The sequence below is a fragment of the Silurus aristotelis genome (genome assembly GCF_946808225.1).
Source record: "Silurus aristotelis genome assembly, chromosome: 6".
Taxonomy (NCBI): Eukaryota; Metazoa; Chordata; class Actinopteri; order Siluriformes; family Siluridae; genus Silurus; species Silurus aristotelis.
This window is the reverse complement of record NC_139579.1, coordinates 1,593,305-1,617,622: the sequence shown is the minus strand read 5'-3', so window position 1 is coordinate 1,617,622 and position 24,318 is coordinate 1,593,305. Positions and strand designations below refer to the sequence as shown.

The window sequence follows — 24,318 nt, the reverse complement described above, 5'->3', positions numbered from 1 at the left end:
AATAGTGGCACCACTAAGAACTGGACTGAAAAGCAGTGGTAGAAAACATGTTTCATGCCACGTATAGAAATATAGTTTATATTCATACTGCAGCAGTGTTAATATCTCTATACTGATTGGCCAGGAGGTGCTGTTTGTCGATACTGACCTGATACTGATATAATAATTCTATAATTTTGATAATGAGGAGAAAAAGGAGAAGCTGGTAAGAGATCATCTCACAGACTTTTATTTGGGGATATAAATTGAAAATTGCTGTGGTTACTGTTACAGTGGTACAAGGGGATTAAGACGTTCCAAGATGCACTGTTCTAGAAGAATAATGACCTTCAATGAAATTGTATTCAGTCCAAATCCATTCTCTGGCATTGAAACGCTGCCAGAAAAAAAAACTTCATACACACACGCTAGGAACATGTCAAGACCATGATTCATGTTTATACTCGAGTTACTGCTATTAAGTGTCTGTTAGTGTTTATATCAGATACATGAACATTATGTAGCTTTAAGTACGTTACTTTACTTTCTTATTATCACCACACATCTGTTTATTTACACTAATGAATCATTCTGACTGAACAAAAAAAGCTGAAGGATTTACAAACTTTCTGTTTACTGTATTATCATTTATGTAGATTTGGAAAACCCCATTGATCTCACACATGATATTTCTGAAGCTGTAGACAGCACACACTCCCATCCCTTTACGAGAACGAAAGAACATTAAGTAAAGAAGCATTTAAGTGCTTTTATTGTAAACACAATTATCAAATGATAAAAAAAAAAAAGATATTTTTTTGTCAAATTTTAATCATAAACATTTTGAAAGGAAGGAAAAAAATCTGACCTCATTTTTAAAAACCTAAAAAAACTTTTTTACAAATAAATCTTAATCTATTAATTTGTATTGATGTTCATTTTAAAACTCCAAATTGAAGAAAAATAAACAGTTTAAACAGCAAACATGTTTTAGTGGATCATTTATTATTAAATATAACTAATTTAAAAAAGGTTTTTATTCAATATAATGAAATTATTTAGTTTTTAGTTTATTAAAACATTTTTATTGTGAATATTATTAAATAAAGGTTTATTTATTGAATAAAGAAATGTGTTACTGAACATTATTGAATAAAGATGCTTATTATTGAATATTATCAAATTAACAAAATAATTTGGAATATTATTATTGAATAAACACAATTTTTATAAGTTAATATTATTAAATAAACAATTTTTCAAATAATGTATTATCAACTTAATAAAAAATAAAAAAGTATTATTTAATATTGTTGAATTTTTGAATGAAGAAATGTTTATATTTACATGAACTGAAAAATGGGACATTAAACACAACTAACGTCTAAACAAATGTAATGAAAACGGAAAAGGGCCCAAAATCCCTCCTTATCCACTCAGGACACATCCACATATTTATACATGATCTTAAACAGTTAATCCCTGTCTGTACAATATTATATTTATTGGCATAATGCCATTGAATCACCAAGTGCTTAAAGCTCCGTCCATTAGGATGTGATAGCGAGCGCATACATAGAGATTGGATTTGCGTGGTCTGAATGCTAATCTGATCATGTAGTTTTGGACTGTGGCAATAACAGTGACTCAACTGTAAAAAAAAAAAAACATAAGCTTAAAGTCTATAAAGTGAATTTTACAACAGTATATCATTCCAATGGAAAGCTAGCTTCTTAGATCATCGCAGTATAACCCTTCAATGGATAAACCAAATTACACCATATTTATCAGAGGCATGATTCTGTACCGTCGCTAACAAGTCATGCAAGCTGACCCATGCAAATTCATACAAATGTACAAGTTTTACAGTAAAAAAGCTTTTAAGACCTTAAACGTATTCATCTCAACTCAAACAATGAAACTACAAAATCAATGATACACAGAGCTGCATTTTATGTCACTTTAAACTAAAATCTAGATTCAGAATTTAGCCAAAAACTATACAAAATCCCAAAATCCTTTTTATTTAAGCCTAATGCTGCAAAGGTTTAATCTTTCACAGCCAAGTCAAAAAAGTCAAAACGTGTTATTTTTATTATGCTGTAGGTTTATGAAATATGAATATAGTTGGTGTATGAAATTGCTGCCATGCCTAAACCTGCGTTCAAATACTGTTCCCAACGCATCGTCATCCGCTACTCATTGTTTTGTTCTCAAGCAAGTGAAATGAGGGATCACGAGGGATCAAATCTTCACGACGACTGTAGACATGAACACAAGCCGTTACAGTCTGCCTCCAACTTTACTTTAAAGTAAAGAAAAAAAAACAACGCCTTTAATAAAGCAGTGGCGTTTTTGCCAGGCAAGAAGAACATGCAAACTAGCAATGAACTATCCAGTGAGTTATAAAACTTCACATTTATTTACCTTTTCAGTTAAGAATTCATGAGATCAAATCCTACCACTGCTGCCAATCTGCCACTCCTGGGCCCTTGATCAAGGCCCCTACCCCCACCTGCTCCGTTGTGTAAGTGAGATCATTGTAACTTGCGCCTGATAAACGTGTGAATGATCAGAAATGTAAAGTTCTGAAAATTCAAAGCAGCACAAAATAGTGGATAAGACTGTTTATAAATGTAAAGAAAACCTACGTCCCTTATTTACATTTTTTTAAAGAGGCTCCAAATCCAACATTTATACTGAATATGAATAACATTATTTTTGAACATATTATTAACCTACAGTATATTTATTAGAGTCTACTTTAAAAAGGATTTCTTATAACTTGCCGAACAACTTTGGGGTTTTAATTCCAAGGTAAAGCATTCCCACTCCTGTATGCATTCCCATTGCCTCCCATTCTCAGTCTTATTCCTATTCCCTCCCATTCCTTTCTATTCCCATTCCCTCCCACTCCTGTTCCCTCCCATTCCAATTCCCTCCCATTCTCAGTCTTATTCCAATTCCCTCCCATTCTCAGTTTTTTATTCCTATTTCCTCCCACTCCCATTCCCTCCCATTCCTGTTCCCTTCCATTCCCATTCCTTCCTATTCTCAGTCCTTTTCCCATTCCCTCCTATTCCTGTTTCCTCCCACTCCCATAGGGGAGAAAACACATATTTCCGAGACAGGCTGGTGGTAAACAGTATTAAGAGACAGCGCTAGCAGAAACAAATTGATAACTGTAATAATAAGTGGTTTATATTGTCATAGCTGCAAAATATCAGTAGCTTTGACTTGATCTGATTTTATAGCAAGCCGTATAAAAAGATGTATATACTGTCAATCAGATACATATCTCAGGTTTGTGTTATTGGTGATATATGACCATCTGCTACAGTGGTTATATGAATTAGCTTTATAAATTCCCTGCTTTCAGAGCAAGTCTTAACGATGAAAAGGGGAAAAACCTTCTATATTTGCAGCATGTAAGCAAACCATTTCTTCAGTCTTGTATCAAAAGTATTCACAGATGATCGAAACGTCCCCCACTCGGTTTGTACTTCATTTCTTCTGGGACTAGGAAATTGTGCTGAGAGAACGAAAATCGCTACATAACAGACTTTTTTTTTATTTTTTTATTCACATCATCTGCTTCTTCACTGATTTGAGTTCTTTATAGAGGACTGTAAAGCGGCTTACACTGACATTCTCTTCATATTGGGGAGGTGAACATTTTTGATAGAGAACAAGCAGTTCAGTGAAAACTGTGTCACTTTGGCGAACAGGTAAGCAGAAAATTCTGCAAGATCTCGCTACACCATGGACTCCTTCAGGTTTTCCACATAGGTCGAGTCAGGGATAGTGAAAGGGGCTGAATGTAAAAGCACCTCATTCTGCAGAGACACACATGGAGGCTTCTCGATCCTCTGTCTGAAGCTGACACACTTTCTGCGAGGATTCTTGAGTTTGTATTTGCGGAAGGCTCTCTGGATAACCTGAGCAGCCACATCCTCCTGCTTCCGTCGAAGTGTGCTGGATATGGGCTCATATGAAACCTTAGATGGGTTGTTTGCCATGAATTTCTCCTCCATACTCGACTTGAGCATGTCCATTTCCCCAGACTCGCCCAGGACCTCGGCTGTTAGAGCCAGCAGGATGTCGAGACAGTGAATCTTATCCCCAGGTACCATCGGCAAGTCCATGGAGATAAGCTTGACCATGTTGGGCTTGGGGATCCTCAGCGGATCTTTCAGGGTGTCGCAGAAATCCGCCAGCACCTTGTACTCAATGAACTGCGAAGCGTCCGGATCGAACTTCTCCCAGGTCTCGTAGAACATTTCAAAGTCCTCCTCACATAAAGGCTCGCTGCTTTCTTCAGTCGCAACGTTGAAGTTCTCCAAAATGATGGCAATGTACATGTTCACCACGACAAGGAACGACATCACAATGTAGGTGCAGAAAAAGACGATGCCCACTCCGGCATTCCCGCAGTTACCCTTTACATTCGTGCCCGGATGCTCAATGTCTGGGTCACAGTCGGGGGGTGAGCTGTCGAGGATCGGGGACAGAAGCCCATCCCAGCCGGCCGACGTTGTGATCATGAACAGACATATAATACTGTTCCCAAAGGTCTCGAAATTAAACATGTCATCGATGCCGCCCTCTTTTTTCACATAGGCGAAGTTGGACATGCCAAATATGGAGAAAATGAACATGATTAAAAAGAGGAGGAGGCCGATGTTAAAGAGGGCAGGAAGTGACATCATCAGGGCAAACAGCAGCGTCCGGATGCCTTTAGCACCTCGAATCAGACGCAGGACACGTCCGATTCTGGCGAGTCGGATGACACGGAAAAGCGTAGGCGAGACAAAGTACTTTTCAATGATGTCCGCTAGGACCAAGCCTAAAAAAAAAGGTAATTAATAACAGATAGGTAGGTTTTCAGTTTGTGTTGGTCTCTGTGACCTCTGAAACAAGGATGCACATTCAGTGTATTTAATCTAAATGTTCAGCTATTTTTTTTAGGATATCAGCAATTTACTATTTAGCAAAGTGTTCCTCGAACTAACTCCATTACTTACCCATGATTGAAAGAATGACCACGATGAAATCAAAAATATTCCATCCGACGTGAAAGAAGTACTGTCGCAGTGCGATGAGCTTGAGCACACACTCGCCGGTGAATAGGACAATAAATACAAAGTTGATGAAGTACAGGATTATTTCAACCTCAATGCTCTGGTCGTCCGTCTCCACCATCATAGTGACCATGTTCAGGCAGATCAAACCCATGATCAGGATGTCGAAAAACTGCTGTGTGACGATGTCAAAGATGAAGCCTTGAAAACAGTTCTGCAGAAAGTTGGATAAAAAGATTTCACAAATTAATATAGTTAGTGATGTCATCAACAGATACACTATATGGACAAATGTATTGGGACATCTGATTATGTGGTTCTTCCCCAAACGTTCCCTCAAAATTGAAAGACATACAATTGTAAAAGATGTCTTTGGATGCGCTAGCATAAAATTTCCTTCTCTAGAAACTAGGAGACCCAAACCTGCCCATGTGCACAAAGCCAGCTCCATGAAGAAATTGCTACCTGACTTTACTAACACCTTTGTGACTAAATGAATCTTCAGAAATCTCCACTAGCACTTTCCAAAATCTAACCTAAATGATTGAATGTTAATTGAAACAGCAAATGGAGACTAAATGTGAAATTGGATGTTCAAACAGAAGCACATACCAATCTTATGGTCATGTGCCCACACGCTTTTGTTCATGTAGTGTATTTTACCAATTGGTTGTGTTTATTGTTATTTATTTAGCAAATAAATGTACTGAACCTACTTGTGGGCGTGGGATGGGTTTCTGCGGTTTTTTAGAACCGAGTTTCTTCATAGCGTTATAATATTTCTTCTGCTCCTCAGTCATAAACAGGTCTTGTCCTCCTAAGTAAGGAAACAGGACAAGACAATTATTCTTTATGGTAAACATATGTAATATCTTTTCATGGCCTACTCAGGGATTTTGGAGATAATAATAACAACAACAGCAACAACAATATAATAATAATAATTATTATAATTATTTCTGCCACTGCAAAAATCTACACTGCTTTCATTATACCTGCAAAATCTACAAGTTTCTGGGTCCTTGAGCAATAATACACTATAAGATGTGTTTTTTTAGAAACGATCAACTGAGACAACACAAGTAACACAATTACATCACACCACCTTTCTGTTGATTGTTTTCCTATACCAGAACACCCCAAGTGTTTTATTCCTTATATACATGCCCACATGTTTAAACTTAACAGGCCAATTTATTTAGTTCAGCATTTACTCCTAAAACTAATAAAATAAATAAACAAAAATAAATCTAAATAAATAAGTAGATTTTTGGATCCTGATTCAGGTAGCAATTGTGGTCTTGTGTTAATAATACTTATCTTTGATTTTTGTTGGTTGAAGTTATCGATGATGACACCGATAAATAAATTGAGAGTAAAGAAGGACCCGAAGATGATGAAAATAACAAAGTACAGGTACATGTAGAGGTTTGTCTCATAATTTGGCTGGTCCTCCACCTAGTTAAAAAGGAAAAAGTGAAAAGAAGACTTTAATGCTTAGAGGTAAAATCAGTCCCAGATCTGAAAAAGTATATTAATGATATATGCGGTCTGTTAGGTTGTTTCACATCACTACCAGATCTTGTCATGTGTAGAAATTAATTATTATTCATCAGGTTCTGGAACTTTCAGAAAACAATAAATGAAGCTTACCAATCGAGAATCCACAGCAGCATACATAATGTCCATCCACCCTTTAAATGTGGCCTGTGAACCAACAACATATTGAGATAGACAACCAAAACAAGTATCTCTCATCCATCCATCCATCCATCCATCCATCCATCCATATTCATATTCACCATCCACCCATATCCTAATCCATCCTCATTCATTTATCCATCCCATGCCAATTCTCCATCTATCTGCCTATCCATCCATACACCCAACTATCTCTCCATCCTTCCATACTCAGTCCATCCATCCATCCATTCATCCATCCATCCTTTCATCCATACCCCCATTTATCTATCTATCCATCCATACCCCTATTCACTAACCACTCATACCCCATCCATCAATCCATCTATCCATCCATCCATCCATCCATCCATCCATCCATCCATCCATCCATCTTTACATTCAGTCATGTATGAACACTAACCACTTGCAGCAAGGCGAGGTAGCCCATGCCCACGTTATCATAGTTGATCTTTGTGTTCATCCATCGCACCTCGGTATGATTATTATATATAAGATCCATGCAGTCGCTTTTGTTGTTCACCTCATCGGCTGTGAAATACGTCTGAGAGGTTGTGTTATAGCAATAGAAGAATTTTCCAGCAAACAAGTTCACACCCATTATGCTGAAGATCAGCCAAAAGATCAGACACACCAGCATGACGTTAAATATAGAGGGGATGGCTCCAACCAGCGCGTTAACCACCACCTGAGGAATACAAAACCACGTTTAAACCTAAATACAAATAGCTGATTAAAGTCCATTAAACCCCTAAGAATAAAGTGCCTTTAAATCCAAACCCTGCCCTGAGATCAGGTACTTCATTAGTATTCACTAAACTGGACCTACCCCAAAACAGTTTGAAACTTTAGCTTTAGTGTATAATCTCACGAAAACTGTCCTGAGTAAAATACAGTCTACAATCATTCAAAAAGAAAATCATGTACTTGCCCTCATTCCCTCAAATCTGGATAGAGCACGAAGCGGCCTCAGAGCCCTCAGTGTCCTCAGGGATTTGATAGGTCCAAGCTCAGAGTAACCCAGAATGTTAGCCGTCAAGCTGATCAGGGAGACCTGTGTGAGCATTTTGCAGTTAAAGCTAAAACAAAGATTAAGGAATTGTATTCTATTGTTGTATTGTAACAATTGTTGTTTGTTTTCCTAGGTAAAATATTAGATTAAATAAATAAAGAAAGAAAAATAATATATTTAAGCTGTAAGTTTAAGCCATGTTATAGCACCCCTGAGGGATTAAGAGTCTTGCTCAAGCGCCCCAAAAAATGGCAGCTTGGTTATACCAGGGCTTGAACTCCCGACCTTCCGATCAGTAACCCCGTAACCACCGAGTTACAACCTCCTCAAAACGCTTTCCATCAAAATTAGATTTGATATACCACCAGCTGGTGATGGAGCTCCTGGAAATGCATTTTAGGTAGCAGAGATTCTAGGTGCAGAACCACGTACATATGTTCTTTCTACAGCTAGGTGCACTGATTTATTCCAGTTCACATTCAGTTGTTCCATCATTTATCTTTTGTTAGTATATAAAATTTTTATATTAGGGTTTCCATTTTATTGATAAACCTAAACACGTACATCCACAATGAGGAAGTCCAGCCAGCACCAAGCGTTGGTGAAATAGACCTTGAACCCATACGCGACCCATTTCAGGAGCATCTCAATGACAAAAATGTAGGTGAAGATCTGATCCGCATATTCCAGAATAATTTTAATAACTCGTCGCTGCTCGATGTAAATGTCCTCAAATGCCTGATCAGAGAAAAAGAAAACATAAAAAGATGAGAACTTTTAATCTGTACTACGTTTAAAAAAGGAAAAAAAATGGTTTTAGTCCTTCAGCTCACCAAAGCACCGCTGCTGAGAAGAATCATGAAGATGATGAAGGTCTCAAAATAGTTGTGCTCCACAATGGAGTAACAGGTCTTACGGATATTCCACCATGCTATTCCTTTGCCCTTGGTGATGTTCACATCCAGGCATGGGCAGCGTCTAATGCAATCTTTAGTGCAGCAGGCAGAAGATAAAGCATATGAATAAATACATTTTATATTTAAATATATGTTGATGTTAAAATGTTAGACCTAGAAAATTTGGATTTCAGATTTCATTATGCAGCTATATTTTAGAAAACACTGCTGTATCACTATGCTGAAAAAAGATCCAGTGTATTCTGACCATCTGGTAGAAAGAAAACACCATTATAACTAATAATTCTGCATCACAGAGAGGTTGGGTTTATCATCATCTTGTAGCGTTTCTCTTGGCTGCACTGCTTCCAGTACGTGTATGTGGATATTAGATTTTTTTTTACAATCAGATTTCAGACTTTATGTGCTGCCATGTCAATCTAATCTGCTCAGGGTCTTCAGAAACAGTACTGCTGGCCAATGTACCTTAGACTATACTATCAATGGGTCAGTTTCTTAAACCAATCAGATTTCATATTTGCCTCACAGGGCAGCTGGCTGGAACAGAGTAGTGTCAGCATTTTTTCGTCCTCTGATTGGTTGGTCAGAGGAGACTGTTACAGCCAAGTTTGACTGTTTGACATCTGAGTTAGACTTTTTTACGCCCACAATGGCTGACGGAGGAAGAGAAATTTATTTGATCTCAGACATACTTAAAAATCCATTTTCAAGAAAGGCTAGACATGGTGAGGAGGTCGGCCAACCCCGAAGCTAGCTAGCTTGTCTCCACTTCTAGACCAGTCAATACGAGCGGTACCACTGAATTACAGCCTCTGAGGAGCTTTACATTTTTTATGTTTTTGCCATGTTATTAGACAAATATTGATTCTGAACTGCTCCAGATGTTGTAGGTGCACAGCTGTGGTTGTAGTGTAGAGGTTTGGAGTCTTAACTGGGTTTCTTGCTTTAGTAAAATGGTTTTCACCTCCATATGTGAAATGTCTCTCTCTCTGTAATGCTACGTGTTGTTATGTTGCGTTTTTGTATTGTATTGATGGTTTCTATAATTGTGACGTGATAGTGGTGGTATTAAGAGGGGGATTAAGTCAGATACGTCCCCACTGAAGGCCCAGGTACCAAATGCATGGCCCGCCACTGGGTATAGGTAATTCATTTAATTCAGAGAAGCCCAAAGTGCAGCACTGTGCAAAGACCGTAACCTGAGCACTTGAGCTCATGACAAAACTCATGATGGCCTACCAGTTTAAATATCTCTGTATACTCTAATTAGCTGGTGATCAGACCAAACTGGATTTTTTTTTTATATAGATAGCAGGCTAGCTATGCTACTCAGCAGCCTTTTTAATAGTATCTGGGGTAATCTGCTTCCCATTTGAAAGATAACTGCGCTTAATAAGTCTCACTCTCTGTAAAGCAGTCCGCTGGAGTGATAGGATCCAGTTCCTCCTCTGACTCCTCCTCTTTCACATCTGGAGGTTTGTCCACGGTGCTGCAGCTGGACGAGTCGTCTGCATCTTTCAGCTGTCCAAAAGAGGCGTGAAATTCAAAGATCAGAACTCATCAGAATGTCTTCAGTGTGCTTTGTCGGTGGTGCAAAAATACGACGAAGGGTCTGGATGCAAACTCTATTAAAAACTCTTATGTACTTCCTAATCCTAATTATTAAGATATAACATGCCATGTGCTAAACAAACGAAGGAGACATCTGAGCTGTCACTGTTTTTTTTCCTGTACTATTCCTGTCTAGGTTTCTTAGCTCTAGAGCTCAGGACATCTTGTACGAGAATATATCTGGCTTTAAAGGCACAGTTCAAAAGGAGTTATATTTAGCAGCATGAAGAAGACACTGTGAATGATAAGTGTGCTGCATAAATCTATCCCTCTGATTTGGATGGTATTTCTCTTTCACTGACGTAGCCACATGTAACTGAATCTTAAAGAGTAAACAGATCTGTCTAATAAAGCACTGCACCATGCTGTTTATCCATTAGCATATGTCCAGCTGTCTATTTTTTCGTAGAATTCCACGTGACAATTTTCTACGTTGGAGTTTATTCTAAAGCAGAATTAAAGCATAATAAAGTCAATAAATATCACTTGCGCTTCTTTGGTTTAGGCTTTGGCCTGGTTAAACTCTAATGAAGTATCACCGATTGCTTAGCACCACAACCTCCACTTCAGCCATGTATCCCCTTCCCTGTGGAGAAACATGGTCGCCCGCGTTATGCCAAGCATTTAGACACGCGAGAGTACGTTATGTGAGCCGCGTAATTCAACCCAGTTTGCAGTCATACCAACAAACAGTTGTCTAATGAGTCAGTGCATATGCGCCTCATTGAAACAAATGTTTAACAAAATATCTGACCTCAAGTGGCACTGCTCAGGTTTACTATTCCTAAACTACTAAAATGCATGAACAAACAGATTTCTGGATGCACGGCTATGTTACGCAAAGTGAGAATTCTAGGCAGGAGGAATGAGTGAAAGAGGAACCCTAGAGGTCAGGTGGTTGTCGAAGAGGTTAACTAATCATGCTGCGCTAGTGCTGTTTCCCACGCTCCGTCACTGTGACACTTGACCTCCACTACACCCATAAAACCACTCAGAGAGTCTATGTTTCTCTCGGCCGAGCCATGTTCTGGCCATAATATCCACAGATTCTATGAGGTTAATTAAATGGGGTTACCAGGTGTAAGAGGATGCAAATCCATGTTTCTTGTTCACCATTATACCACAAAGCTGAAGATCTTTATTATGATTGGTCTGATGGTGTGCCTGTTTTTTGTCTATACAAAGTATTGGGACACCCAGCTAAATATCTTCTTCAAACTGTTAACACAAAGGCACACGATTGTATTGGACATCTTTAGATGCAGTGATGTAAAATTATAGCTTGAGCTAGGAGACCCAAACCTGGTCCAACATCACAATGAGACACAATGGCCTGCTATTGAGCTCTGACCTCAAACCTACTGAACACCTTCCGGATGAATGTGAATGCTGACTGCATCCCAGGCCTCTCACATCAACCACATCAGTACCTGACTTTACTAACACCCTTGTGGCTAAATGAGCGAAAATCTCAATAAGAACACCAAAATCTAGTGGAACATCTTATCAGAAGAGTGAAGGTTATTGTAACAGCAAATGGCAACAAAATGTGGAATGGGAACCAACAACGGAACAACAGATTCTGACTCCAACAGTGCCAGCATTACATTTTTGTCATTTAGACATCACAATCTGGCATTTGTCGCTCACATCCTAAAACTCATTTTTTCTTCAACTGTTTACTTACTGCCTGATATATCTCACGCCTTAACAAGTGCTAATGTAAAACGATTATTTAGTTCCCCTAGCAGTGGTTTTAAAGTGATTGCCTCCCTGTATGCGCATACATATGCAGTATATACACTGTACTATGTGTTAAATTGTGAACTAGGAAGACAAACTCACTTTCTTTTTTTCATCGATCTCCTCTTCATTCTCAGAAGCGCTGTCATCATCATAAGGGCTTTCAACATCTGACTCTCCCTTTGCAATAGGAACAACAGCCATTCGCAGAGCTCCATCAAGCTGTTTCAGCTCGTCCTTGGTCTCATCCCCCGACTCACCCGTGTCCACGTGGTTCAAGACTAAATCGTTACCTTTTACCTCCTCTTCCTTCGGTTTCAGGCCCAACAAATGCTGAACGTGTGTAATAACGAAGGCTTTGACCCAGTCAATGCCCCTGGTGATTCTTGAAATGGCAATCTGCAGGTTGTTCATTTCACCATCTTCGTCAGACGATGACAGATTGTCTCCGCTGAAGGAGCTGAGCAGCAACGCCAGAAAGAGATTCAGGACCTACAACAACCAAAAGCTGAATGTATTTTGTGTGTGTTCCTTTTTTCCCCAAAAGCTAACAGTCTCAGTAGAATACAGTTATGGGGCACATTTTTGTCTTTAGAAAAAAATGCGTAATTATTTTAGAGGAAGAAAAACTGCAAGTGATTTGTTATTAGTTGTAAAGTGATTAACTCATGACCATGATGCTTCCCAGTTTTGAGTTGATATTTGCTCAACCTACAGTTGCAGAAATGGGGGCATTTTAAAAATACACTGCAATTTGTCCTATTCTTGCTGTTGAAAATAGTACTTATTAACTGAGATGGACATCCTCACATCCACCAACAAAGGATCTCAAAGAGACGCTTTTACTAGCACACTAGATGAGCTATTTCCTCTTGGCTCTATGAATAGATGAAACGGAAATCTGCCTGGTTACATTTATAGTAAATGGCTGGTTGATACTCAAAGTAAGTAAGCCCTCTGTATAATTAACTTCTAGTGAAAGGATCACATGATCTACTCTACAGGATATAAAGTCTATGACAAATTAGTCTCCTCAAACATGTCAAGCAACATCCACTCCAGCATACTTAGGGAGACTTGCAGTAGAGTTTCAAGTATGAGAGGCACGTTACAAGTCAATTATCTCCGAGAGACCTGCCCAGTGTTTTGGACCTTTCATTATAATGAATGTCACAATTAGTGTACAGCTCTTAGTTAAAGAGTGTGTATAAAGGTTTCGTTGGTATTTTGCTTTGTAAGAACCCTTGAAGAAACCTTGAAACACATTCAGTGTGTTTAATGTGAACTATGACTAACGTAATTTGGCATTTAAATGAGAAAATTGGGGATATCATCACAAACTCATTGGGCTCAGGGGCCCCACAATGACAACATAGATATAGACAACACACTATTTTTAACAAAGGCAATACTTACCACCAGGTTTCCAATCACCATGACCATCATGAAGACGAGAATGCACATTCCTTGGCCTGCCACCTCCATGCAGTCCCACATGGTTTCAATCCACTCACCACACAGGATCCGGAACACGATTAGGAACGCGTGGAAGAAGTCGTTCATGTGCCAGCGTGGCAGTGTGCAGTCTTCAGCGATTTTACAAACGCAGTCCTTGTAGCTGCTCCCAAAGAGCTGCATGCCCACCACAGCAAAGATAAAGACGATGATACCCAGGACGAGGGTCAGGTTCCCCAGGGCACCCACAGAGTTTCCAATGATCTTAATCAGCATGTTCAGGGTAGGCCATGACTTTGCCAACTTGAAGACACGCATCTGTATTAAATATTAGTCACAAAATGATTATATAATAGTTAAATTTAAGAAGAACCACCAAGAAATACCAGTTTGTGGTCAGATGGCACACCATTAAATGAGCCGTCAAGCACTGATAACGAACCTCTGGAGATGCTCGCAACACTGCAATGTTTGGACAATAGATGAAAAGTAAAACAGCCACTAATAAATAATCAGGGAGGAGATTATGTAATAGCCTACATTGCAAAAATACAATAGAAATTTTAAAGTGAACCACTCAAGGATTTTCACTGTGTTCACTATGTCTATTACGATCAAACACTTCATCCCCACGTTCCCGGCAGCCAAAGCCTTCATCCAGACAACACAAATTTATTGGATGCAATACCTGGTAATTGTATAAAAGTATAAAAATACTGCAGCAACACATCTTTATATTTATATATATATATATATATATATATATATATATATATATATATATATATATATATATATATATATATATATATATACATATACATATATATATTCAGCATGTGTGTATAAATACCACCATATACACAACTGCACACAGTATAACACAACATAGAATGCTACAATCACACAACAGGTTAGCAACAAATATCTGGGCGAGGGTTAACTAAAGCCATGAGCCATGTAGGCAGCAATAAAAAACAGAGAATATTTGTGCACAATTCCTGTGGCAAAACAACACACGACTTTATGTAACAATTACATACTAAGATCCATAGTGCCATTCTAGCTATCTAGAACACAAATCATTTAGCATAGGTTTTAAATCATGCCAGAAGCCATGGTGAAAAATGATCTTTCTGAATTCATACACTTTTTAACAGTGACTGGTGCGTTTTAAAAGTAAGTTTGTAAAAATTGATTACATCTGCCATTGTCTTGCTTTGGTGTGTTACAGAAGACTGTACACATGTGGATGTGGTGTGTTCATAGTAAAGAGCTGCTGAGTTTTTCTATTATTCTACTCTAACAAGGTTTTTTTTTTGCCTATAACACCAAACAGTGACTTTCTGCAAGGATTTTACACTAAAAGAGATGGTTTCATCCTACCTAGTTAAAACTATCAACAGGAGATAAAAATCAGTAGGTCATCCAGTCAACCTTGTACAGGATTATTGTGTGGCTGTAGACCCCAAGTTAAAGTATAGGGACATGGCAGGAAATGCAGGATAGCCTCTCAGCCTGTCACTTATATTTCACCACCAGAAATCCTGCACTCTCCTCCAAGTATGCTGCTCTAATACATAAAGTATCAAAAGTCCTATACGTATGGCTTCCACCTGTAAAACCCTGCCAATGTCTGTCTGAAAAGGCATGGGTACTTCACCTTCAGCGTATATGCTGCTTAACTGTCTTTTCTCTGTCTCGTGCAAATCCTGGTCAAATATCATTCACCATGTAACAGTGTTGGTTTCTCACAAAGATCCTGCTGCATCACTCATTCTGTCCCAGGGTAGAACTCTCAAATGCATGGGTCATGCCCCTGTCCTAACATCTCACCAATTATGGGCCCCTCACAGTGTTTTTTCTCTTTCTTGTCCGTGCATCACCCATTCTTCTCCAGTACCTTTTTTTCTTATAGATACAGTTACTGTATAGAACATGTTGCACCTCCTGATCCTGATATTGCAGATCCTGTCTCTGCATCACCTCTTCAATCTTCTACCTGCATTACCTATTATTACCCAGTTCCTCTCATAGATTCTGTCCCTGCATTGCTCATTCCAGCCCAGTATCACTCTCTCTCATAGATCCATCCTCTTTATCACCCATGTTCTCTAACATACTTTAGATCCTGTTCTTGCATCACCAAACCTGTGTCAGTTTCTTTTGTAGATCCAGTCACTTTTTTCTTATTTACAATATCTCTCAGGCCCTCACAGCTATATTGTAATACCTTCATTGGTTCAAACACACACACAAGCACTAAGTTTACATTCCAGCACACTGACAGGCTGAGTATGGCAAGCTGTTGTCATCTCAGCTACCCATCAAAAAGTAGCTTGGGCCTATTGCTTCACGCATAAACATGATAAAAGAGCAAATGCCAACAACACACTATATGATTCTTCCCAGTTTTTTTGTTCTTGAATGGTTTGCTCGTTCTTTGATGGACTGTAATTGGCGATAGATGAAAGATAAACATATGAGTCAGAGTCTGTATTCTATGAACTCTGAGAAGAATCAGTTAGTGTGATATCAGCTATTTACCAAAACAAAGGTGTGAAGTCCTCCAATTGGTTTGCTGTGCTCCAATGTCCCATGTCCAACTAAAACGTTCGCCGATTGTAGGTCAAATTCTTCATTCCTGTTTCCATGCTTTTATTTTGCATGAAATAAAGGCACTAGTGTAATGAGTGTACAATCTCAGATGTTTGGACACGAGAAGCAATAAGTCTTCCATCATCTTAACTTTAATATTCAGTATACTAGCAGAGCTGGTATACTGAAGCTGGTTTCTTATAAGCGAATAAACGATTACTTACAAGCCTGAAGGACCGGAGTACAGACAGCCCTTCTACATTAGCTAAGCCGAGTTCCACAAGACTCATGGTCACGATGATGCTGTCAAATATATTCCAGCCAACCTGGAAGTAGTAGTAGGGGTCCAGCGCTATGAGTTTGAGGACCATCTCAGCTGTGAAGATGCCTGTGAATACCTAGAAAGACGTTTTACATCACTTAATGGTTTTATTTGAAAGCAATTTAGAAGATGCACATTAGAGGTTTAAATCTAGTGCCTTACCAAATTTCCAACAGACAGGACATGCTCAAAATCTTCAGTCATTGGATAATGTTCCATGGCCATGAAGACAGTGTTTAGTACGATGCAGATAGTGATGCCCAAGTCCACAAAAGGATCCATCACAATTAAGTACAAAATTCTTTTTAATTTGATCCACGGCACACAGCAGTTCCACTTTAAAAAAATGTCAGCAAACTTGTACCAGCAAGGTGGACAGGGTCTCTCCAACTCCTCCAATTCTGCAAAAAATAGAAAGAGATTATAATCTTTTTGTTCAAAATTCTGTCAAATCTGTTGGGACACTTGTCAATACTCACGTATAAACAAAAGACTTCACCTTCTAATGTATGGCTTTCAGCACTCTCTACACTGTCTCTCCTGTTCTGCTGGCCAGGAACTTCTGTTAAGTCCATACTTCCTTTGGATCCATTTGATTTGGACATCTCAACAGACTTTAGACACAGCAGAAAATAAATCAAATTAGAGTAAAGCTTGAGCAGCATTTAAACTTCAAGTCAAATTCTTTGCTTCATACACTATATAGCCAAACGTTTGTGGATACCTGATCACCAGATTGTTATGTGCTTTTTAAACATCTCATTCTACATTTAGTTCCCCATTTTCTGTTATAATAACCTCCACTCTTCTGGGAGGATGTTCTACAAATGTGCTTGTGGAGATGTGTGATGTTATTGATATAACATGAGGGGGTCTGGGGTGCAGTCAGCATTTACATTCTTCCAAAAGGTGTTCAAAAAATCATATCTTAAAGGAGATGACTTTGTGCACAGGAGCATTGTCCTGCCGGAACAGATTTTGTGTCTCCTAGTTAAAGTGCAGTAAAAATTTCATCCTAATGCTTTGATGTCCTACACAATTGTGTGCCTTCATCTTTGTATGAACAGTTTGTAGAAGAAGTGACTGGAAATGTAGGTGACCCAATGCTTTTATCCATATAGTGTATATCTTAGGGAGTTTGGAGCATTCAGAAGCAGCCTGAACCCTCCAAAAGTCTAAGCAGTGACCCAGAACTGTAATCATTATTTCACCACTGCCCTTTGATATTGTTGGTCAAACAACAAATTGGAACAAATGTCACGTTTTCTTGAGGATGAAATTTTAAACAAATCAATGCCTTCTGACCAATCAGAATTCAGTACCGGTCTGAATTTAATCCTGAATTTAATTTTGATTTTGATACGATCTAATGTAAAAAAAAAAAAAATTACGGATAGATTCTTTACCTCGTCATGATTCTCCTCACACTCTACAACGCTGCCATCAGCTTTCTTACTGCTCGCGAACGAGGACATGCTTTCTTTCCTCTTCGCTCTTTTTAGCTGGTTGGACAAGTCAAACACTTAGATGGGACTGATATAAATAAAAATAGTTTTACTGTCTAATATAAAAGTGCTGCATTTTATATCTGCAAATAAAAACACACGATTTAGCTTGGGATAATTTTTTGCCAATCTTGGTTATTATATTAATATCAATAAGAGAGAAACAAAATGTATAGAAAGAAATATGTTTTAAAAATCAGACAATATTCACCTTTTTTACTTTATGCAAACTGTTATCTTGTTCCAAATTTGCTATAATTATAATTACAGCATCCACAATGCAATACTTCATTACGTGAAAAGTAGGACACAGTGAGAAAGCATGCTTGCCTCGGATTGCTTTTTGATCTGCTCCATGATCAAGGCATACTCCTCCTCTTTCTCTTTGGCTTCAGCTATGGTGGCTTCGTTCTGCTCGGCGTACGCCATCGCCACCACGGCCAAAATCAGGTTGATCAGGTAAAAAGAGCCTAAGAAGATGATGACCACGAAGAAGATCATGTAGGTCTTCCCTGCTGCCCGCAGAGTCTGAAACATGCAAACATCACATCAGCGTATGATCTCTAGATATTTCGGTCTAGAAAATAAAAAACTATAAATATACAAATAATATTAACAATAACAAATAAGAATTATATTTGTAATAATTATTTGTATATTATTTATTTATTTCAATAAAAAAAGAAACATTTCACAAAAAAACAATTATAATATATATATATTTTTGCTTATATACACAATTTGTTTCCATTTTGACCTTCTTCTTTTCATCCATTCATTTTCACACATCGCCTTTATAATGTACAAATGGTTCAGTACTTACTGAATAACTGCACAACTCCATTAGTGCAGCATGACACAGCAATAATAGAGAAAAGTGAGAGGAATTGTTGCACATATCAGTGTAAAAATCAAATATGTAAATGCACAAACCAGCTGGAACAAGTTTTCCCAGAAGTCTTGTGTCATGAGGCGGAAGAGGGCGAGGAAGGCCCAGCCGAAGTTGTCGTAGCTGGTGTATCCGTAGTTGGGATTCCTGCCTGCTTTCATACACATGTATCCCTCAGGACACTTTCTATCAGGATCACAGCCAGAAAAATGAATCAACACAAAATTTACACACTGTTTTACAAAATACATTCATTTCTTTAAGTTTATTTAAATTATTTATTCCACAACGTAGGTGTTTCAGGTGCTGGAAGACTGGAATCCTAAAATGCCAGAATTCCACCATCCTCAAAAAGTAAAAAAAAATCCACAATTGTGACATTTTTTTTCCCACAGTTTGTGGTTCTTCCACAAACTGTTAGCACAAAGTTGGGAGCACACAATTGTATAGCATGTCTTTGGGTGTGTTAGCATGAATTTTTCCATTCACTTGAACTTGGAGACCCAAACCTGTTCCAGCATGACAATACCCCTGTGCATAAAGCCAGCTCCATGAAGATCTACTTTACATGGGTTGGAGTGGAAGATCACCTGCTTTAGAGCTCAAACCTCAACCCTTTGGGATGAAGGTGAACCTCACCTACATCAGTACCTGACTTTTAAAAGCCCTTGAGGCTAAATGAGCTCAAACACACTCCATTATCTTGTGTAAGATCCTCACAGAAGAATAGAGGTTATTATAATAGCAAATGGGGAATAAATGTAGAATGGGATGTTCAATAAGCAAATAATCTTATGTTCAGGTGTCCACAAACGTTTGTCTAATATAATTTGCATAATATGGATTGTTTAATAACCAGTGCAGTGTGAAATATGTGTCTGATCAGCCTACCCAGCATCCGAACTGTTTCCACACAGCAGTGGATCTGCACTACCAGGCAGGTAGTAATAAACCTCTGCAAAATAAAGAACTCACAATCAGCTACCAGAAGATCAGAATGATCAACAGGCTCCTGGAAATCAGACATCATTAATATTATATTAATAATCATATCACTTCATCCAAAACATTGGCCTTGAGAGCAGGTCCTGGTGTTAAACTTATGTCAGCCTGGTGTTATGATCAGATGTGTTGAGATCAGATGTGAATAAGTGGTAGCTCAATTGGTTATGTTGGATTTGGTTTGGAAGGTTGCAAGTTCAAATCTCAGCCACCATTTCTGGGTAAATGAGAAAGACCCTATACCCTCATCTGCTCAGATGTATAAATGTTTATGTAACTGTTTATGTAAAATGAAATGTAAATATTTGGGTGACGATCAAATGGGTTGATATCAGATATGTGCTCCAGTTACCTTGACTGCTAAGGAAAGTTTTAAAGTTGAAAGTGCTGTTGGTGTCCTCGGTGTCATTGAAGTTTCTAGGAGGCCACAGCACACACTTTTGGCGCAGATTTCCCATGAACAGCTGCAGACCGATGAGGGCGAAAACGGCGAGGCAGAAAACGGTCAGGATCATGACGTCTCCCAGCTTCTTCACGGATTGAATCAGCGCACCAACAATGGTTTTCAGACCTGCAGGACACACACACAAGTTCTGAGCATCATCTGACTTGCTACTGACATTGACATTCGAATCATTTGTTCCGATAATGGCAAGACTTTGCAGCAACATGAATATTTTTTTTACAGCTGCACTACAGTCAGAGATTCTGTTCCCACACCTTCTACCACACTGCAGAATTGAGAGTAGCGCTGAGATAATGGTTTCCTGTAAATGGTCTTTCATGATAGCAGTATGTGACTCCAGAACGTACCAGGAATTACAGTGATTGTTTTCAGGGCTCGAAGCACACGGAAGGTCCTCAGAGCTGAGACATTTCCCAGGTCCACAAACTCAGTGATGTACCTGCAGACACACATCACCCAGAATCACTTGAAGTAATCCACATTTATCCATCACAGTAGAAAAGAAAGACAGAAAAAGAAAAATGCTGTCAAACAAATGCACGTCTTTTTCACTGTGTGAAGTGTCTGATACTCACGCCATGCTGATCACCATGAAATCCAGCCAGTTCCATGGATCTCGTAGGAATGTGAAGCTTCCAACACAAAAGCCTCTGGCCAAGACTTTAATCAGAGCCTCGAAGGTGTAGATCCCTGTAAACACGTACCTGACACACAAGTAACACCAGGGTACTGATCATGTTACAAAACACACTTGTGCAGAATCACATAGAAGGTGTTGTGTGTACTTGTGTTTTATATGAAATTCTGATCTTATATCTGTATAATATGATCCTAATCGAGGCTATGATGTTATACATGTATGTATGATATGATCATATACAAGATTATGGTGTAGATATGTTTTATATGTAATATATGATCATGTACATGGTTATAATGTTACATATGTGATCTGGTTGAGACTCACTCCATAATTTTGCTCCACTCTGGCGGGTTGCTCATCGTCATGAAGACGCAGTTGGACAGGATCGTTACCATGATGAACATGCTGAACAATTTACTGAACAGTCAAGGAGCAGTGTGTGTGTTCATGTGCCCACATTTAAATAATTAACAAACACAGTTTGACTAAACTAATAACACACACAAAATCTAGTTCTGTAAAACAACCAAATAATGTGATTTAATTATTATTTCCATTTCTCTAAATTCCTATGGGTTTATAAGCACACAGAGAAATTCTCTACAAATGGAGGAAATTCATGACTGTAATAGTCTCATTTGGAGTCGATGTTCTGCAAAAACAACAGCAAAAGCCCTGCAGAAAACACTAAACGGGAATGAAGGTGAAGGAAGAAGAACTTTCAGTGAAAACAACTATTGTACAAAATGAAGAAAAAGAAAAAAACAAGATGGCGGCACGTCGCTAATTTACCTCAAAACTTTTGCATGTTTTTACATGTTCTATGACGCTATGACGAAGTCACAATGCTGTGATTGGAGGAAAAACAAGTAAACACAAAAACCTCATTGCAATTGTGACACATGGTGTCAGGAGCCTCATGGTTTAGAGCTGCTTCGGCTCTTCAGGACCTTCCCCTGAAAACGTTAAGGGAGGAATTTTAAAAAACGTGGCAAGATATTTTAAAGGAGACAGATCGATAGAGGTTGGGTGATGCAACAAGTCAATGACCCAAAGCACATCCAAATTAAACAAACTAAAGATGACAAATCATAAAAGCATGGCCTGAACCTGAGTGACCTGAAGAGGGCGATTCAATCAACAAACACCCAAAATAGCAATAAACTGAAACAGAATTGTAGAAAAACAGCCCATAATCCCTCCTCACATCTGTCTCAGTCTTATAAACATGAATATCAGACCACTTTTTATAAATTCGGTTTCACAATTTTTTCTGGCAAGTGTATATGGGCACAATCTGACTAATATGTAAATCATTTATCAAACTAAATAAATAAATAAATAGGGCATAGGACAGCGGTAATCAAACCATGCAGTGAGGAATTGGTGGGAAAATACAGAAACAAATAAACAAACACAATGCTGTATGATTTGGATTGAGAGCTCGTGTAAGAACATAGAGGTGGAAACCACTAAAATATCTTTTTTTAATACTCTCTACTTCACCTCGAGACGTTTCACCTCGCAGGATGATGACGACTGTGCTTGTCATTTTATTGCTTAATTTCTTCACCCATTAAAAATAATACAAAATAATAAGTTGAGCGTCCAAAGGATATGAATGTATGAGTATTCGGATGGCGGCCCTACGGATGGGATTAAAGGGCGTGAGGAGATAACAGGCTGATTCCACATTAAACCTGTTGATTGTATTCCCTTTGCTGATCACGATGAAAGTCTGTAAACACACACAAAAACACACAAAAACACACACAAAAACTTACATAACGTTTCAGTATGAACATGATACGGTTTGACTCTGATCAACAGTCATCTACACACATATAATGCAAACATTTTCTCCACACAAAACACTGCACTTTACTTACTTAGTTCCTGTGTGGGACTCGGAATGGGGAAAGGTTCTGTGTATAACACATTCCAGCTCAGAAAATTTTATATTTATAAAAGAAATTAAGTAAATTAATGAGTTAGTAAATGGTTCAGCTGGTTAGTAAGTAATTTAATATGTTGGAAAGAAGTAAGTAGATGTTGGTTAGAGAGAAGGTTAGTTAGTTAGTTAGTTAGTTAGTTAGTTAGTTAGTTAGTTAGTTAGTTAGTTAGTTAGTTAGTTAGTTAGTTAGAAAATTGGAAAGAACATAATTAATTGACCTATTTAAACTGTAATAAATGTATTACAATAGTTAGTAGTCAGAAAGTACACATCAAAAGGCTTTTCTAAAACATATTCCAAGTTAGTCAACAAGTACACAAGTAAAAAAGCATGTAAATAGATAATGTAGTAAGAAATGTAGCAATTTAGTTATTTTATTTATTTAGTTAGTTAGTATTTGGTTAGTTAGTTAGTAAGTAAGTTAGTGTTGGTAAAATTGAATATTTAAATACGTAAGTAAGTAAAGAAACAAAACAGCAATAAAAAAATGTAAAAAAAAATTTTTAATAAATAAAATAAATAAATAAATAATTTAGTTAGAATTCAGTTAGTTAGTTCGTTAGTTAGTTAGCAACTAAAAAGTTAGTTAGTTAGTATTTAGTTAGTTAGTTAGTTAGTTAGTTAGTGTTGGTAAGAATTGAATATGTAAATAAGTAAGTAAAGAAACAAAACAACAATAAAAAAATGAACAAATAAATAAAAAGATAAGCTAACAAACATATACACCGATCAGGTATAACATCATGAGTGGTGAAGTGAAGAACACTGATGATCTTCACCTGTTAGTGGGTGGATTTATAAAAAAAATCAATCAAATTAATAGATATATAAATAATTTAACCCAACAAACAAACAAAAAACGTAGACCTGAAACTGTAACTAGCATAGCATTAATGAAAACATTGAGAATTGTGTGAGATGTCAATTAATCTTTTTCTGGGACTTTGTGGAGAAAGTAAATGTAACTGTATCTAAAGCTTTTTCCTGCCTTCCTGCAGCATGTGTCAGTGAGTCATGCTTTGTGTAAATTTAGTGTACAGAGAGGAACTGGAACTGACTTTCTTGGATTTGTAGTAAGGATCGAGCTCCTCCAGAGGGATATTCAGGAACTCAGGAGGAGGATCACCATAATAAAAAGGTAAGGATTTTCCAACTTCCAGATCTTTGGATGGTTTGGGAAGTTCCTCCTCAGGGATCTCAATGTTCTGGGCTTTTCTCTGCGCCTCTTCAGCATCTTCCTCGGCCTTGAGTCGCTCACACTCAGCCAGGGACTCTGGAGTGAAGCGGCGAAACACATTGGTGCCTGTGGGGGACAGCAAATGTGCCATCTTCACATTCTGCTGGGCGAGAGACGAAACCAGCTCGGGATCTCTCAGATACGCCCTGCCAAGAGAGGGGGAGAGGAAGAGGGGGTGAGAGAAGAGAAGAGACGAGAAGAGA

The 24,318-nt window shown here is 38.1% G+C and overlaps 1 protein-coding gene across 1 annotated transcript in view; it reads right to left on the bottom strand.

Annotated features, from left to right (window-relative positions):
• Positions 1–2,065: 2,065 nt before the first annotated feature.
• Positions 2,066–24,318, bottom strand: part of scn4ab (sodium channel, voltage-gated, type IV, alpha, b) — a 23,301-nt gene continuing 1,048 nt past the window's right edge. The window contains exons 2-27 of the mRNA XM_083545362.1: positions 23,937–24,261; positions 22,544–22,662; positions 21,249–21,338; positions 20,857–20,985; positions 20,629–20,720; positions 20,168–20,386; positions 19,705–19,768; positions 18,858–18,999; positions 18,255–18,452; positions 17,826–17,921; positions 16,919–17,033; positions 16,582–16,820; positions 16,322–16,495; positions 13,461–13,817; positions 12,147–12,536; positions 10,094–10,211; positions 8,607–8,761; positions 8,338–8,511; positions 7,693–7,815; positions 7,165–7,449; positions 6,714–6,767; positions 6,377–6,518; positions 5,777–5,877; positions 5,004–5,274; positions 2,984–4,825; positions 2,066–2,902 (exon numbers count right to left, since the gene is read on the bottom strand). Of these exons, the coding sequence (XP_083401488.1) occupies positions 3,735–4,825; positions 5,004–5,274; positions 5,777–5,877; positions 6,377–6,518; positions 6,714–6,767; positions 7,165–7,449; positions 7,693–7,815; positions 8,338–8,511; positions 8,607–8,761; positions 10,094–10,211; positions 12,147–12,536; positions 13,461–13,817; positions 16,322–16,495; positions 16,582–16,820; positions 16,919–17,033; positions 17,826–17,921; positions 18,255–18,452; positions 18,858–18,999; positions 19,705–19,768; positions 20,168–20,386; positions 20,629–20,720; positions 20,857–20,985; positions 21,249–21,338; positions 22,544–22,662; positions 23,937–24,261 (5,263 nt within the window). The 3' untranslated portion in view covers positions 2,066–2,902; positions 2,984–3,734. The remainder of the gene's footprint in view (positions 2,903–2,983; positions 4,826–5,003; positions 5,275–5,776; positions 5,878–6,376; positions 6,519–6,713; positions 6,768–7,164; positions 7,450–7,692; positions 7,816–8,337; positions 8,512–8,606; positions 8,762–10,093; positions 10,212–12,146; positions 12,537–13,460; positions 13,818–16,321; positions 16,496–16,581; positions 16,821–16,918; positions 17,034–17,825; positions 17,922–18,254; positions 18,453–18,857; positions 19,000–19,704; positions 19,769–20,167; positions 20,387–20,628; positions 20,721–20,856; positions 20,986–21,248; positions 21,339–22,543; positions 22,663–23,936; positions 24,262–24,318) is intronic.